At 48.9% G+C, this 18,503-nt stretch overlaps 1 protein-coding gene and 1 long non-coding RNA gene across 2 annotated transcripts in view; one reads left to right on the plus strand and one right to left on the minus strand.

The window, feature by feature from the left end:
• Nucleotides 1–918: 918 nt before the first annotated feature.
• LOC122375439 lies at nt 919–15,600 on the minus strand. Its single transcript, XM_043354824.1, has 5 exons — nt 15,428–15,600; nt 6,836–6,959; nt 5,100–5,185; nt 4,601–4,755; nt 919–4,096 (listed from the first exon to the last, which is right to left on the minus strand). Exons 1-5 carry the CDS (start codon nt 15,548–15,550, stop codon nt 4,000–4,002), a joined length of 585 nt encoding a protein of 194 aa, XP_043210759.1. The 5' UTR covers nt 15,551–15,600; the 3' UTR covers nt 919–3,999.
• A 491-nt stretch (nt 15,601–16,091) lies between these two features.
• The window catches only part of LOC122375436, a 37,637-nt gene continuing 35,225 nt past the window's right edge, over nt 16,092–18,503 (plus strand). Inside the window, exons 1-2 of the long non-coding RNA XR_006255392.1 lie at nt 16,092–16,165; nt 16,727–16,868. This is a non-coding gene — a long non-coding RNA (uncharacterized LOC122375436). The remainder of the gene's footprint in view (nt 16,166–16,726; nt 16,869–18,503) is intronic.

The raw sequence follows: 18,503 nt of genomic DNA on the forward strand, positions 1-18,503 counted from the left end.
AACTTGTTATGAGGTAAGCTCACTTGAAGTGACCTAGTGACCTGACCTTGAATGACCTTGGTCTGAAATTTTCACCATATGTGTAGAATCGATGTATGATAAAGTGTGCCGCCAAAAAAACGGCGGCGCAGAAGACATTCGCGAAAAACCACATGGAGGGGGGCAGTTTCAACGCCCTAGCAGGGCGCGGGGGGAGGGGGTGACAAGCACGCTACCGCATAAGGCACACCTTAACCCATTATTAGAATAGTCGAAGTTAAATTAGACTAGTCGAAGTTTGATCTCAAAATTAGAGAAATTTCATCTTTACTTTGCTGTCCTGACCTAAGAAGTGAATGAAGTCATAGCTACATTATTTTTGACGTTCTTTCGAACGCAGCCTACGGCGTGTCGCTACGTGGCCCAGGGGCCGAGTTAGAAGAGGAGAGGAGGTGTTCACCCCCCTTCTCCCCCCCCCAGCAGGGCGCGGAAATCCAAAGGCCCCAGCGGGGCGCCGGGCCACCGACCGCCTGCCAGATCTGTCGGCTCCCTTTCCACGCCTCTGTCAGCCCCGCTCCAGTTGGCTGCCCTCGCGCTACTAATGCTCCGCAAACCGCTCCCGGTACCGCACAGCAGCCAGCGATATGACAACCGCCAATGACACCCTCCCCTCCCCTCCCCTCCCCACCGTAAGGATTGCCACACATTCCTTCGTGTCAGTTTCGCTCCAGTTTGCTGCGGGTTGTCCTTGGACATGAGATGTGCAGCAATGTGTTGAAACAGTGCAAAACATGCATTTGGGTTATACTGCCCAGCACACCGTCAAATTAACAATGATGACACCAGTGCAAGGATTGCACATTTACTCTTCACGCAAAATGCTTTAGATAACCCTCTGTACGTTCCAACACCTCTGAAAACTGGGCAGCATCAAACAACTTTTTGGTATTAGCGATGTTTATTCTATAAAAATAAGCAGCATGCACAGGTTACCAATAGTTATCTACCACAAAACTACCGCAGAATATCTACCACGGATTCCAGTCTTTGAAGCCAGACAGTCGGAGATGTAAAGTCGAACCGTAACAGGCGGACATTTACCACAGATACGTGATCAAGTAAATGCGCGCTGCAGACGATTGAAGGCAATACAAAATCCGTTTGAAATGCGCACTTGCTTTCTCAAATATCCGCGGCAAATTAATTCAATACGGTTTCGATGTGACGCGGCGATCCCTATGTACCGGGCGGTGTCGCTTAGAATTATTTATAGTCACCGTGGCTTAGAATATCGGGTTAACAGTCATTTGCACAAGAGGTGCCCCAAACACTGTAACAGATGGTGATTATATAACAGTGTCGATATAATGGAAGGCCTTTTACATTCAGAAAGACGGCTGTTTTCAGTTGTACGTCACGGTATAAGAGCACGACGGATCAGTAGCAGCAAAGGCACGGGACATCTTACCGACGAAGGCGCACGAAAACACCGGACAAGTGCCCAAAGACGACCAGCAAAGCGCCTACGTAGCAGCATGTGCAAGCTTACAGATTCCTAAAAAAGAAAACAGCGGAAGCAACCTTTCAAGAGGACAGCACGCTGTAAGGCCTAAGCTGGTCCACATTCTAGGACATGTTAACAGTTTAGAGTAGTCACGCCGAAAACGCAACGACAATGCGCGGTACAGCGAGCAACATTGACACCGCCTGGATAGATATTGACACAACAATCGATACAGGATAGCTCGCACGAAAGGCACAATGTCGCGTAGAAGACAATGCCATATCCCACGAATAGATCCGATAGGCCAATCTGACACGGACAGTATATGGATAAATTGCAGATGGAAGACGCTGAATGTGACAGATAACTGAACAATTTGTTCTAACAATTTGCGCTAACAAACTGCCCGTAAAGACGGATAAAACCGATAAAAGTTACTCCGGTATAACGTTGCGTGCCAAAAAATGTCAGAATTTAGACAAAGATTGTTAAAAAGCTGCTCTGGGTGTTAACTGAACAGTTCGACTTGTAAGCGTCCGTACAAATTCTGTGAACGAGGCCAGTACCGCCGCGGCTGGAGTACTGCTGAAGTGCTGGGTAAATAACTGACTACTCAGCTAGGGGCGTCCAGAAAGCTGCTGCTCTTTATAGAGGTGGGTAAGTAGCTGTGCCGACCGCCGTAGAGGTGGGTAAGTATCCTGTGACCGACGCGGCATCGGTGTATTAGCTTTCACTACTGACAGCAACACGACTAGCTAGTTACCTAACACACAAAAACGCACTACAACAAACACACACCAGCTCAGAAGCTAACAATCAGGGTCGGAGTAACACTACGCCGGACATTTTTTCGACAGAAATTTGTGATGCTAACAGGAAATCGCTTCATAAGTGCAACGCTTCTCCCGTCTTTGTAGAAGAATAACGACAATTAGAGAGCCGCCGCCAAGACAGGCTTTACTTGGAGTTCAACTGATTACTCTTGTCGCGGCTATCAAAACGATTAACCATCCTAGTTGGTACCAGTCTGAGAACAATTTCTTGTAAATAAGGGCCAACTGAGAGGTGTTACACAATATTAGCCGCGCGCGTTACACACAAAGAACTGCATTAGACGAGCAAAGTAGGCAGAGGTAAGCCCGAAGGCGTTCCCAACTTAAAACTACCCAGATCAACATCCAAGTCACAAGAAAAGATACACACAAAATGTACATGATGGTAAATGTGAACATAAATATATGGTTGAGATAGCAGAGATTCGTTTTTATACTTAAAGTGTGCTTGGGGATTAAACAATAGCACAAAATAATGTAAATACTTTTAAACCATATAAGTATAAAGTAGGCATAGCAAAGGGAGATTCCGTTTTATACTAGTGTGACAGTTAGGTGCACAAGCTTGTTTGTAAACCTAAGTGAGATTAACAGTTACGTAATCAAAATACCAGCGCCATCAAAACAAAACCCGTTATAACGTTAGGGGAGCTCACACCATCTTTAGAAGATCGAAATGTTTTCACGAAAACAGCCCGCATTCATGACTAGAGACTCGAGTTTCGTGATTTTAATTCAGCCCTAGAAACCGACAAACAAGAGTTGAAGGCACCAAATCCACAAGTTACGGGATGTTAACCCCACCCATAAAGCCTCAAATGATTAGCCTTGGTGTTAGATAACACGAACAGCGGCACCTACATGCCTTGGCAGTGCGGCAGAGAACAAAAAGCCCCACCCAATGCGCTCTTTTTCCTATAACACCACTTTGAATATCCAAAAACCACGGAAGACCGGCCGCTAGGGTAGCGAATAGTAATGCCATGAACAGACCTAGCCAATAGGCATTATTTTTCCCAACTAGCCAAGCCGAGTATTTTTCCGAGCTGCCCAAAAAAGTTCGGAAGCGACCAGTCACAGACGCGGTAACTGGTACGGTGGCTCGAAGCATGCAGCCCCGCAAAGGAGTCAATTTGTAAGTCCAGCTTTTTTCTCTTTAGGAAGACCAATACTGTGGGCACACCTAACAAAGGTGTTGACGGATTAGCTCGCATGGGCCTTGTAGAAGACACAAATTGTGCGCACAGTTAACAAATATGCAGTTAAGTCTAAAGTCAAAAGAAAGGCACTATTGAATGGATAATATTTCAGCATTTGTGAAATTCCGTTTCACGAACGATTCTAAGGCAACTTCTGAATCATTGATGTCAATAACTGCACCCAACTTCAAAATAACAGTAGCAAAACGTTCCTTGCTCCAAAGCTCTTAGTTCTCAAACCGACAAAACTGCCAGACGCTTGTCAACTTTAACCCAGCGAAATATCTACTTTCTTATCAGTCTTTCTTTCCTTCTTTAGACCTTTCCTTTCGCATCTCAAATCCTCTCCTCTTGCCGCCGAAGTCGTTCGTTGCCATACCAACAGCGACTCGTCTCCACGACACTTTCTCGGTTGCCATGCAGACGACGCCACCGGTTGCCATGCCAACGTCACTGTCCGTCCCGTTGCCATGCCGACGCCGCGTTAGTGCTTGCTCATCTCTGTGGGCGGATAATATCCGTCCTGCGTGTCCTTGAGGTACTGGTAGTAGCTGACCACCACCAGCAGCATGTAGATGTAGCTGTAACGGGAGCCCAAGGTCACGGTCCCGGGTTCAAATCTTACGACGGGACACGCGGGGAGCAATACACAAAAATCAAGAATGACTGGAGTACATATATACGTAAGATAGTCATACACCTTACGTAGCTAACAACAAACAGCTAACAATGCATTTAGCAGCTTGTTGAACGAATCATGTCCACGTAAGACATTGCAGCCCTGCATAAGAAAACCCAGCGCACCACTAAATGCACAAGTACAGCATCAATTCTTAACTATCCTATTGATGACATATAAATCGCATCAAATCCCCCCCCCCCCACACACACACACTAATTTCACAGCCCACTTCTATCTATCCTCTGGTTCACTGACTCGGCCCCCACTTACCAGACCTATTATTTACCCGTCAATCCCTCAGCCCATCTATTCCAACATCTCCTGCACTCTCCCGTTCTGGTCCCTCCCAACCTCTCTAGCCCCCCCCCCACTCCCGTCCCTCCCGATTGCACGACGGACGTACATGCCGCAGGCGATGAAGCCCAGTATGCCGGTGACGGCGCTGTAGACGGGCTGGTAGTTGCCGAGGGAGACCAGCGTCATGATGATGCCCACCAGCATGGCGAAAATCTCCAGCGTCGTCATCAGCATCCAGGGCATCAGGAACACGCGGCGCTCCTGGTCATCACGGGAAGGACTCGTGAGAAAATGAGGTAGAGATAATGGTGATGTTATATACGAATACGGATAAAAGACAACCGACACCTGTCATACACAATTATTGTAAATGCACGCAAAAAATGTTAGTTTATCACACATACTTCAATCAATTGACTACATATACTTATAAGTATGTATTATATAATATATTTGTATTTATGCTTTCATCACAAATTTATTCATATCTTACAAGCCGATCCTACTTCACTAATGTCTAACGTTGGATAGCAAATCAATCCATTCCACAGGAGTGTCAAACTCTGATGAATGGTCCCACACGAGATGACGATGACGTCACTCACCTCGCGGCAGCCGTACATCATTATGCAGGTGAAGACGATGTAGACAAACGCCAGCACCGCTGACAGGATCAGCATCACGAACCAGCCTGTAATAACGACAGAAAGGATCAGCATCACGAACCAGCCTGAAATAGCGACAGACAGGATCAGCATCACGAACCAGCCTGCAACAGCGACAGACAGGATCAGCATCACGAACCAGCCTGAAAGACAGAAACCACGGCAGGTCAGGTCAGGCCTGATGGTAACCAGTAACCACCACAAACCAGTTAATAAAAGCAGTTCACGTCATGTCAAGCGACCAGTGCATAAGTGTAGGAACCATGGGTGCAGTGGGTGCAGTTGCACCCACAATAATTCTCCAGTGGGTGCAGACAATGTATTCTGCACCCACAATAATCTGGAACAAAAACCCCTTTTCTCATCAACACTACTTCCCATGCAGCACAACAAATTCAGGATATTTTGCCCACTTTCCACCTTTAGAAGCGTTTGCTACTGTGATGGTCTTCAAAACTTACATTTGCGCTCAAGTAAAAAAGGAAGCAACGGAACACATGTGATTGAACACATACCGATGACCCACTGTCAAAAGTTTTAGCCCGATACCTATCTTCGAAAATGGCTAAGTTAGCCGCATTTAGGTACTTTTTGCGGTAGTCAATATTGACATTATCAACGCTTCTAAATACACTAATCATCGGTAGGTACCTTTTCGACATGGTACACCCTCAAAGCTCACAAGGAGCCTCCGCTCGGGTGCCGCTCCCTACCCCCTCCCCCCCCCGGCTTCACCGGCCATGGCTGGATTTCTGCACCCATGCACCCACAATGTTCCAGCCGTTCCTACGCCCATGGACCAGTGTCACCGTCAGGTTAGATTAGGTCCGGTCAGGCCAGAACAGGTCAACGGCCGACGTTTTATACAGAGTACATAAAAATAATAATAACTAGGAAACACGCATGGCTAAATCCGTTATCATAATATTATTTCGGAATATGGAATCATCATGATTAACAATACTACCAAGTAGTGACATCTATCGACAGTACCAAACATCTCTAGTACGGTCGTTGTTCATGCAGCCACCCCACCCTCTCCCTGACGCAGCTGTCATCCAACATCAACCTGACGCCTCGGGACAGTACGTTACTGCGGAGTGCATACGATTACGTCCAGCTATACAGAGCTGCAACTACGCCGGATATGACGCCAGCGCGCCAGATACGTCTCGGGTCTGTTGTGACATGAGCTGAAGGCTGGCTACACAACAGGTGTCGTTTCCGTGGCTGAGTCACGGGGCGGTGAATCACAAAGCAAAGGGCGGTGGCCGACAGTGGCATCTGTTGGCCACTTCGCGAACTAAAGAAGCTACTGTAGCTACTGATTCGGAGAGCTCGAAGCTGTTGAATATTATGCTGTTCTCAAATCCTAGCGGTTTAGTTAATTACAAAAGTTATGATACCTACTTTTAGGGCAACGATATTTTGAGCTAAAAATGTGTCATGTTCTAATCAAACGAGGTACAACAAGTAAAATCAGCAAAGCTTGACACAATTAAAAAAAAAAACATTGAAAAGCATTCCACAAAAATAACGGTGTCGTTCTCTGATAACGCCGAGCGAACAACCTTTATCGTCACCCCACTACCACAATCAGCCAAAAGTCTCCGGTATGACACCTCTCACCGCCCTCTGATTGCGGGACGGACGTGGCGTGCGGCACGTTCACTCACTCATGAAGCCGGTGAGGTCGAAGGAGATGTAGCCCTGCTCCTTGAGGCCGTCCATCCTGTCCTCGATCCATTCGTTGAAGATGATGGCCAGGACGAGGCAGATGAAGTAGATCAGTGCGCCGATCTGACGCACAGACAGTCACTGGTGGTTATCTTCTAGTCGGGGGAGGGGGATAATGTTTCGGTAACAACGCTAAAAGGAAAACGGCGAGAAGAGTTAACAATAGCACGTTTTCGATTTAACGTGCGTTATAGCGACGCAACTCCCTAAGCTAGCCCCACCTGTGTGTACGGCAGCTGGGCTTGAACAATTCCGTGGTAAAAACTACCTCTGGAAATTATCCATACCTTTACGTCGCTTCCGAGCTTCATAACCGCTCATTATCCGATATAGGGGCCTAACGACAGCGGCGAGTCTGGGTGTAATGGCTTTAAATTTCGGAGCTCAATAAGGCACAGCCAGGTTACCTAGGTGATGCGATACGGCCACTATCATTGTGAACGACTGCAACCATAGTTGCAGCAGCTGTTACAGAGTTGGCAGGCAGCTGCCACAGGGTTGGCAGGCAGCTGTCACAGGGTCGGAAGCTGTCACAGGGGCGCCTGTTCCGCGAGGCGCGAGCAGTCACGGCCGCTCGCGGACACAGTCTAAGCGTATACTGGGACGTCATGGCAAGTCTGAAGTGCATCACGCACAAAGTGCCCTAGCACCGACAATGCCCCTGCGCTGTAAAGTCTAACTCTACAATCTAACACATTACCAAGCTTTCCAGCCCGGCACCCAGTGCTGAATTAAGGTGGCTTTCTGAGCCCTATGGCACCCCACTGAAAGACAGTTCTCAATGCCAGTCGCCTGGCTCAGGTAACAATCCACTGCAGGCACAACTTCAGCAGTTAGGATCCCGAACATCAACCAGCCCAAGTGCAGTGTCCGCGTCGTCGTTCGTTCGGTTCGTTCTCGCCCGGCCTCTCACGCACATGCCACGAGTCCCGTCACCGGCGTCACCAGATGTCTGTACGTCAGATACAGACATCTGGACATCAGAGATACTACCTCTGTACGTAGGTAGATGTGCTACCTACGTCAAACTGTTGGACAATATCCCAGCACGACAATGACCACCTCTACAACAGTACAACCGAAAGTGGCGCACTCACAGCAAACACTACATGGTGCCTTTGTAGTCCCAATCATCCAAGGGCTATCTCAAATGTCAACCCAGGGGTAAGTGGGCACCAGATTTGAATACAGAATGCAGTGAGTGGCAGTGCAGTTATCTAAGGTCAGGCCTGATTGTCTTGTGCCAAAATTTCTGAAATAATCTGCCAGCACAAAAATTTTGCCACTCATCCGTTTGGCAACATTTCACACTATGTTACACTGAATGCTGCACCAAAAATGTGGTGCAATTTGCCCATTACACTGGACATGTCAAAGGTAACAAGGATTTTTACAGTGCTGACTCTTTAATACAATGACATCAGATTCAAAACAGTTCTCCTTTCCAGTAACAAAGAAATTTATGACCTTTAAATTGGCAATGCATAATACAATTATAAGCAAAACTTTACAAAGTTGGAAAACATTTTTATTTAAGTATGCCTCAGAAGCGGGGCTGTAGAGTCGATGGACTTCAAAATTTCAAGTGTCTCAAACTCGGACTCCAACTTAAAAATCAGCTCAGACTCTAACTCTGACTCAGACCCCGGGCGGTTCTATTAAAATCTATATCATGATATTGAAGTTCATAATGGAGATGTTTTCATCTTGCCTGAAACAATTCCTTGTGCATTCCAAGGCTTTACATTGCAAATATGCATTAAGGATAACATGCAGAATTAACCCGGCAGTTGCTGGGGTATTTCGCCACCCACCGTTTGCTGGGGGGGGGGGGGGGGGCGTTAAACGCCCCCAGCTCGATAACTCGAGAACCAATAGGCGCAGCGAAACGCACGAGGCGGCAAACGAAAGAACGCGACGAGACGCGTCAGATGAGTACTTTAACGTTGAATTTTGAGGTCACAGGTCGGGTCAAGGTCAGGTCAAACACCTGAAATCGGGCTTTCAGTAGCATGGACTGCAGGACTTCACAATGGGCGCCTCTCGTCAGAAACTCTGTCAAAACGGTGCACAATCCATCATATAAGGCCTACAAGAGTGTCAGATCCATGTAGGGGTCAGTCAAGCATAGGTCAGGGTCAAGGTCAGGTCAACCGGGTAGGCACATATCCCCGAAAATCAAAACTGATATTCGCAGCCTATGACACATGGTTCATGGGTAATTTGGGCCGTAGAACACGACGGTGACATTCATTTTATCATATGTGTACGACTACGTGTTTGGCTCAAAAAGTTCAATTTAAGAAATTCATGTATCATGGTCGTGAAGTAGTCACGAGAAATTGTCAAGATTCAGTTCAAGATTTTTGAAAATGCGGAACGATAATCTAATCGAAGATAGCCATTTGATTGTTCATGGTATTGTCATTCTAATAGCGTTTACGGCATGTCTGTATGTCTATTCTGTGATTTTATATGATTTTTTTGAACATATGCCGTTTTTGGTCGAAAACTCAGAAATCATGACGTCACTAAAACCTCGATATCTCAAAATTTTTTTTCGACGGATTTTTTTTTGAAATTTTGTCACAATAAACTTCAATCAATTCCCTACAGGTACCTAAAAATTGGCGCGCCATTTTTATGCTATGGCCCGGCGAAAAAAGTGGGGGCGTTTAACGCCCCCCCCCCCCAGCAACTCGCGGATTAAAAAGCAAGTTCTGGTGAATTCAACTTCTTCCACATCTTTCACTGAAAACGTTCATCCCAAATAACAAAATGACCTTTTTTTGACAAAATCCAAAAGTTGCATGGTATAGTCAATAACACTGGCGGATCCAGGCTTGCGTTTTGGGGGGGGGGGGCAACTCATGCAGGAGCCAAACCTAGGGTACCCCCAAATCCTGTTTTCTCATCGGATTTAGGCCACTTATTTTTCGTCACAGTCCTGACACTATGAATTTTTTTTTAACTAAAAAGAAAAATATATAAATGGTAGCCCACAAGACCCATGCCTTTATATTACTTTGTAAACACTTACCATTGCTTTTGTCGACCAGTTAACCCGCTTCGAGTCAGTGCTTGGGTCCCTTTGCGGGCCGGGAGGTGGTAAAACACCCCCTGTCTAACTCGGCTCCTGGGCCACGCACTGATTGAACTATGTTTCATTATCGCTTGGGGGAGGGGGCAAACGGGCCACTTTAGGCCTCTGGGAAGGGGACATGGCCCTAAATGCCCCCTCCCTGGATCCGCCAGTGTAAGAGACCATTGGAGCTGCAGTTGGGTACCTCAGACGTCAGGGTACGCCCTCAGATGTATAGGACTCGCGTGGAGACCTCTTATGCTATAGTGGACTGAAAGGACCCAAAGGAGCCCGTCTAGGGCTCCCGGAGATAGACGTGGGCCCTCAGGAGCCCGCCAGAGCCCCCAATGAGGGGTAAGTGAGGGATGCCAAGTGCCTGCAATTGCATATTGCATAAGCCATAACGCCTTTACAAATCAATATATTATGTATCAGTGGCAGATCCAAGGGGGGGGGGCACATGGGTCATGACCCCCCTTGGTGCCCGGGGGCACCACAGGCCTGTCAGGGGCACCACCGGCCTAGCAGGGATACCACCAGCCCGCCAGGGGCACCACAGGCCTAGCAAGGGCACCACGGGCCTGTGAGGGGCCCCACAGGCTCGTCAGGGGCACCCCAGGTCTGTCAGAGACACCAGAGACCTGCCAAGGGCACCACCGGCCTCGCAGGGGCACCATGGGCCTGTCAGGGGCACCAGAGGCCTAGCAGGGGCACCACAGGCCTTACAGGGGCACCACCGGCCTTGCAGGGGCACCTTGAGCCTGTCAGGGGCACCACAGTCCTGTCAGGGCCCAGGGGCACCAGCGGCCTAGCAGGGGCACCACAGTCATGTCAGGGCCCAGGGGCACCAGCGGCCTAGCAGGGGCACCACAGGCCTGCCAGGGGCACCACCGGTCTAGCAGGGGCACCACCGGCCTCGCAGGGGCACCACCGGCCTCGCAGGCATCACGGCGTCACGCAGGGACACCTTGGGCCTGTCGGGGGCATCACGGGTCTGTTGGGGGCACTTTAGGCTTGTCAGGGGAGTCCTGTCAGGTCCCAGGGGCATCAGCAGCCTAGCAGGGGCACCCTAGGCCCGCCAGAGGCACCACAGGCCTGCCAGGGTCCAGGGGCACCACAGGCCTAGCAAGGGCACCACGGACCTGTCAGGGGCACCTCAGACTCCCGTGCCCCCCCCTGGATCCGCCAGTGATGCCACACCACGCGAAACACCGCCAACTACCAGCTGCCGCGCCATAAACACGTGCCAACAACAGTCTTTTTTTAAGGTCTTTTTTTTTGCTCGGTCGGCCTAGTGCCATTCCCGAGCAGAATTTTTTAAGGTCGACTCCGCTCGCGCAACTTTTGACCGACCCTCACTGCTACCATATTTGATATTGCTTCCATATTATTCTGTGGAAAGCTTTACTTCACCAAGTGGCTAAAAACCTCCATCAAGGTATATTTTCTTAGCAATTTTTCTGACGTTTTTTTTTTTTTGGGGAGGGGGGGCAAACAGGCCACTTTAAGCCTTGGGGGGGGCATGGCCCTAAATGCCCCCCCCTGGATCCGCCAGTGGTCAATAAAACAGGTGCAGTGCATAATATTGAGCCATTGCAACGTTACCTCCGACTCCGGAGTCAGGGGGTATCGGTAACCCTGGCGTCACCGGTAGTATTTTCGTTCAATGCTAAGGTTTCCTGTATTAGGCTGCCGTGCCAAGCCGAAGCATGCTGTGACGTCACTGGGTAAGAGAAGATAACGTACCACGCTATCAGTATCGACTGAGACTCAGATAGACTCAGACCGACTCAAGCAGACTCAAACTGACTCGACCGACTCAAACCGATTCAAATCGACTCAGAACGACTCAGAACGACTCAAACTGACTCAGACCGACTCAAATCGATTCCGATTGACTCGGACAGACTCAGAACAACTCAGGCAGACTCAAACCGACTCAGGCAGACTCAAACTGACTCAACCGACTCAAACCGATTCAGATCGACTCAGACCGACTCTAACTAACTCAGACCGACAACCGACTCAAATCGCTTCCGATCGACTCAAATCGATTCCGATCGACTCAGAACGACTCAGAGAGACTCAGGCAGACTCAGGCCGATTCAGATAGACTTAGACCGACTCAGGTAGACTCAGAACGACTCAAACTGACTCAGAACGACTCAACCGACTCAAATCGTTCCGATCGACTCAGACAGACTCAGAACGACTCAGACAGACTCAGGCACGTACCCAGGATTTCGCCCAGGAGGGGGCCACCTGCTTTCGAAGGGCCCCCCCCCCCACAGTGTACAGGGCCCCCAGGTTCCCCGGGGGCCCCCGGGAGTCATGAAGAACCTTTCGATGGTGGGGGGGGGGGGGGGCATAGTGGGTCCGGTCTCTCCTGCAGACGTAGGTGAGAAAACGCCACGTGTGTGGGAAAACGCAATTCAGTTCTTTACAACCTAATGTAGCATTTGGTTGTGATTTCTCGCGTTCAACTTCATCAAAGTCAATTAAAACGGTCTCTGTAACGGTCTAAGCCTTGAGAAAATGTGGAAAATTGGAAAGTAAAAATATTTTTGCTTGAGGAGTGTGCATGAAACGCACGGCATTTTATGAGCGAGCGCCTCAATTAGGTACTGAACATCCTCCAATTCCGGATATGTAGGTATATAATATAATAGTGGGGAATAAATGTCTCGTTATCGGAATTCCACTATCTGGCAACTAGCCCTATGTAAACGCGGCTATTATATGTTTCACTAGGAAACGAGCCAATTGTACTTTTAGCCAGAAAATAAATGCTTGGGTAATTCTGGGACACTCTGTATTAATTGGAGGAATAGGACTTAGGAGGAAATGCGATTGCAAATCGACCCACATCCCTGTGTTAGCCAATGACGCCTTTGGGGCCAAGGTTGGGGGGTATTCAGTTTAGCCTTTTTGTTTTTCTGTGATATCTCCGGCACCGTGAAAGATATTGGCTCCTTCAGATGAGTGCCTACTCCAGTCACTACTTATATCCAGTAGCCAGTAGCCACTCAGATGATTTGGGATCAATCAGGTGATAAGCGTACTTTCAGACGACCAGGGGCCCCCAGTCGACCAGGGGTTCCCAGGCGACCAGGTCCTCCAGATGACTAGGGGCCCCACTGCCCCAGGCGACCAGGGCCCTCCAGGCGACCAAGGGCCAATGCGATCAGGTCCCCAAAGCGATCAGGGGCGACCAGGGGGCCCCCATGCGACCAGGGGGCCCCATGCGACCAGGCCCCCGGCTACCAGGGGCCCCCAGGCGACCAGGGGCCCTCTAGGTGACCAGCGTCCCTCAGGCGATCAGGGGCCCCCAGGCGACCAGGGGATCCCAGGCTACCAGGAGCCCAAGGCGACTAGGGGCGACCGGGGGCCCCAGGCAACCAGGGTCCCCATGCGACCAGGCCCCCCGGCTACCAGGGGCCCCCTGGGCGACTAGGTACCCCCAGGCGATCAGGGGCCTCAATATCATGCAACCAGAGGCCCCCCATGCGACTAGGGCCCCCTAGGCGACTAAGGACCACAGACTATCAGGGGCCCATACGACCAGGCCCCCGGCTATCAGGGCCCCCTAGGCAACTAGGGGCCCCCAGTCGATCAGGGGCCTCATGCGACCAGAGGCCCCCATGCGACCAGAGGCCCCCATGCGACCAGGGCCCCCTAGGCGACTAGGGGCCACATGCTATCAGGGGCCCCCATGAGACCAGGCCCCCGGCTACCAGAGGCCCCCTAGGCGACCAGAGGCCCAGGAAACTGGGGGCCCTTGGATGACTGCAGGGGCCCCTCGGGTACCCCGGGCACATAAATGAAACTTTCATATCAATTTTTCTTCCGAGTAAAAGACGTTTTATCCAGTGTTTAAAAAATATCCTGGGGCCTGAGGGGCCCCCTGAGCGCCTTCGGCGCTCAGGGGGGGGGGCCTTGGCCCCCGTGGCCCCCCCCTTGGGTACGTCACTGGACAGACTCAGGCAGACTCAAATCAACTCAGGCATACTCAAACCGACTCAGGCAGACTCAAACCGACTCAGGCAGACTCAGACCGATTCAGGTCGACTCAGACCGACTCAGATGGACTTCGAACGTCTCGAACTGACTCCGACCGACTCAGATCGATTCCGATCGATTCAGACAGACTCAGAACGACTCAGACCAGGCAGACTCAAACCGACTCAGGCACACTCAAACTGACTCGACCGACTCAAACCGATTCAGGTCTGATGTTTCAGGTCAAACCGATGGGTCTGTCTGAGTCGGTCTAAATCGGTTTGAGTCGGTTGAGTCGGCTTGAGTCTACCTGAGTCTGCCTGCCTGAGTCTGAGACTCAGCTAGACTCAGAATGACTCAAACTGACAGACCGAGTCAACAGACTGTCTGAGTCGATCGGAATCGATTTGAGTCTGTTGACTCGGTCTGTCAGTTTGAGTCGTTCTGAGTCTAGCTGAGTCGGTCTGAGTCGATCTGAATTGGTTTGAGTCGGTCAAGTCAGTTTGAGTCTGCTTGAGTCTGCCTGAGGCTGTCTGAGTCGTTCCGAGTCTGTTTGAGTCGATCGAAATCGATTTGAGTCGGTTGATTCGGTCTGAGTCAGTTTGAGTCTGCTTGAGTCGGTTTGAGTCATTCTGAGTCTGTCTGAGGCGATCGGAATCAAGTTGAGTCGGTTGATTCGGTCTGAGTCAGTTTGAGTCATTCTGAGTTTATCTGAGTCGGTTTGGCTGGGTCGCTATGAATCAGTTTGAGTCGGTCGAGTCAGTTTGAGTCTACCTGAGTCGGTTTGAGTCGTTCTGAGTCTGTCTGAGTCGATCGAAATCGATTTGAGTCGGTTGATTCAGTCTGAGTCAGTTTGAGTCATTCTGAGTCTATCTGAGTCGGTTTGAGTCGATCTGAATCAGTTTGAGTCGGTCGAGTCAGTTTGAGTCTACCTGAGTCGGTTTGAGTCGTTCTCTGAGTCTGTCTGAGTCGATGGGAATCGATTTGAGGCGTTTGAGTCGGTCTGAGTCAGTTTGAGCTGTTCTGAGTCGTTCTGAATCAGTCTGAGTCGATTTGAATCGGTTTGAGTCAGTCGAGTCAGTTTGAGTCTGCTTGAGTCGGTCTGAGTCTATCATGAGTCTCAGTCGATACTGATGGCGTGGTATGTTATCTTCTCTTACCCAGTGACGTCACAGCATGCTTCGGCTTGGCACGGCAGCCTAATACAGGAAACCTTAGCATTGAACGAAAACACTACCGGTGACGCCAGGGTTACCGATACCAGTCAGGGTTGGTAAGATTTTGACAACCCCAACTTCGACTACGAGCAGAAATATCGACTCCGACTGACTCCAACTCCGCAATCCGCAGCACTGCTCAGAAGTCAGAACCCATGACAAGTGTCCAGGTCCAGGACAATGAACACCTGCAACAACTAGAGGCATAATTGATCAATCTCTGATTAGCTTACCATTGTAAGAACTCCCACAATGATAGACCCATTCTGGAGATCACATCCACAACAGCTTCGCTTCAAAATCGGCATTTTCGAAATAAATATGCCCCTACTTCCTAAAAAGTCAGACACCACCATACACCTCTCAAGACACACACCTTTTGTGTGTGCAAAATGAAAAAAAAAGACTACGCCCATATTGCGCCATATTCGTAAGCAATGCGTGACTGCTTCCAAATTGAAGGAAAGTAAAGTTATTTATGCCAGTTATTTTTACTGTTAAAATGCAGCTAAATTGAGTTAGGAGGATAATGACGAAGGCTGTGGGCTGTAGTAGGAAATGTCTTTGTTGTCATTGGAAGCGAGACACAAGATTTTATTTGAAAATGAATATTTCTGTCCAGTTTCTGCATCGTGTTTGAGCGGTTGGTGATCAAACCAGTGAGTTCTTTCTTTTCTTCTATAATTGATGTTTCTCTCTGTTTTAACATAGCTGCGGTTATTTTCCGATACAATTTGATCATTTAGACTTCATAAACACTTCAAAGCATCTTTATAAATTATTGTGATTATCTGGTGATGTAAAGAGTGAACGGAATTATTTTTCTTCGAATTATTGCAGTAGCTTTACCGCTCAGGTCAAAGTCAATACAAAAACCTTGATATATTTGCACTTTGTCACTGCCTTCGTCGCATTGCGGGTGTCAGGGGTAATTTATTAGATGGATTTATTGGTATTGTGACCGTTGAAAGGTATGCTTGCCTTATTTGGTATCTCAAACGCTGATAAAAACGCTGATTGATATTGCCGGCTGCCCTTGGTCTTAGTCATTGATGCTGTAGGAAATTGAAATGAAGTGAAGTGCTTGAGTCGGTCATGTTTGACGGTTTTGATATTTCAGAGTTTCACTGCATGATCATCATTGCATATTAACTGATGTGCATGTTGAATACTCACATCACCGGTAAAACATTCATTCAAATATTTGGCCGTGGTACATAGTTAGTTGTGGTTAGATTGTTGCATGACAAGGCCGGGTAAATCAACTAAAAAGTTAAACACATTATTGGTCAGATAAATTGCATCAAGTAACAAATCATTACTTCCTTTTCATTTCAAACATTACCAAATCTTTGTTCAGAAGTGCAATTCACTCAGCAGCAGTGTTGTGGGTGTATAATTGACCATCTTCCCCAATGGGTATTTTCATCGATTGTCGCTGCAAGCTGATTTGAGTGATGAGTCATAGTCTCGGTCCAAAGTTCTTGGTCATTGCCTTTATGTGGCCACTGACATCCTGTGTTTGTTTTCAGGTGGTGCTCTATCAGTCGCCTTAGTGGTGAACCAGTGGTTTTGACACAGGAGTTCATCACATCACCTACCACCAGGAGGCATCCCTCCTTCAGATCCAAGTCTGCTGTGAGCACCAGCTTCTATCTAGACAGCACCCATGAGGTGAGCCTGCTGCACTGCTGGCTGGATGAGACTGGGACTGAGGGACTGCCTCACATTGGTATTTGGTGCTGTGTAGCCAGCCCAGTTTTCTGTCTGGATGCCCCTATCACAGAGTCAGTCATTTTCACAGGTCATCAAGGACATATTTTCTTTCATTGAAGAATAATGTTTCAAGTCTGACCATTAATGTGCCCATGAGCCCAGCTCCCCTAACTGTATAAGTCCTAGATACTGGGTAAGCAGACTTTATGAAGGGCACGCAAATTATTGTTAGGTGATGAGGTAATGGCCTTTTTAGGTCATCAAATCCTCTTCTTAATCTCACAATTATATCCCTTCAATCATCACCTAGCATTAGTGGCAGCATATGAAAGTAACCTTGCTTGTATATTTTTGCATTTAATCAAATAAAAATTCTGAGTTAAATAGGAAAAATTGTTACTGCAGATTTATGCTTGCTGGGCTGTGGAGTCGATGGATTTTAGGGTGACTACAACTCTGACTCCAGCTTTAAAAATAGACTCTGACTCCAACTCCAATTCTGACTCTGGAAGGTTCTGTGAAAATCCATATCATAATATTGAAGTTCATAATGGAGATGTTTTTATCCTGCCTGAAATGATCCCTTGTGCATTCCAAGGCTTTGCGTTGCAAATATGCATTAAAAATAACATGCAGAATGAAAAAGCAGGTTCTGGGGAATTCACCGTCCTTGCTTCTTTCGCTGAAAACGTTCGGCCAAAATCACAAAATGGCCTTTCTTTCGACAAAATCTAATTTCGAGCGCAGTATCGTCAATCAAACAGGTGCGGTGCATGACGTTGGGCCATGCAGCGTTCACTCTGAGTCGGTAAGATTTTGGTGACTCCGACTCCGACTCCGAGCAGAAATGTATGTAGACTCCGACCGACTCCAACTCCGACTCCGACCAGTAGCGGATCCAGGATTTCGTCAAGGGGGGGGGGGGGGCTGGGCATGCGGTATTGTGGTGCTCGCTGGCATTTGGTGCCCTCCCCTAAACAATTCCACGGATTTCGGCCACTTACTTTTTGATTGCGTGATCTTAAATATTTGTCAAATAGTTCTGTTCTCTTCGACTGAAAACCCCTGAGTGAATATGAGGTGCACAACAACCTTGAACGAGACCTGATACCTCGGGATGCTGCCCCCTCAGACCCGGGGAGTGCTCCTTCAGACCTCGGATTTCGGAATGGTGCCCCTGGAAACTTGGAATGGTGCCCCCGGAGACCTCGGAATGGTGCCTCCGGAGACAGACTTCAGGATGGTGCCCCCAGACCTCGCGATGGTGCCACCGGAGACCTCGGGATGGTGCCCCCGCGTACCTCGGGATGGAAATAGCCCCACCCGAGGCGAGGGACAGAAATGGGCCTCCGGGAGACTCCGAAAACGGTACCCTATACCGCTAGACCTTCTGGACGGTGCCCCATTAGGAGACATCTGGGTTGAAGCACCCGTCGGTGACCTCCGTGATGAATTAAAAAAACCTCCGTGATGGTGCCCCCGGGAGGCCCAAGGGGGGGGGGGCATGGCCCCCATGGTCCCCCCTGGATCTGTGGAGTCGGAGACCACTGACTCCGACTCCACAGCCCTGGATGCTTGTCATAACACTAACAA

The sequence above is a fragment of the Amphibalanus amphitrite genome, unplaced genomic scaffold (assembly GCF_019059575.1).
Source record: "Amphibalanus amphitrite isolate SeventyFive unplaced genomic scaffold, NRLGWU_Aamphi_draft 001839F_arrow, whole genome shotgun sequence".
NCBI lineage: Eukaryota > Metazoa > Arthropoda > Thecostraca > Balanomorpha > Balanidae > Amphibalanus > Amphibalanus amphitrite.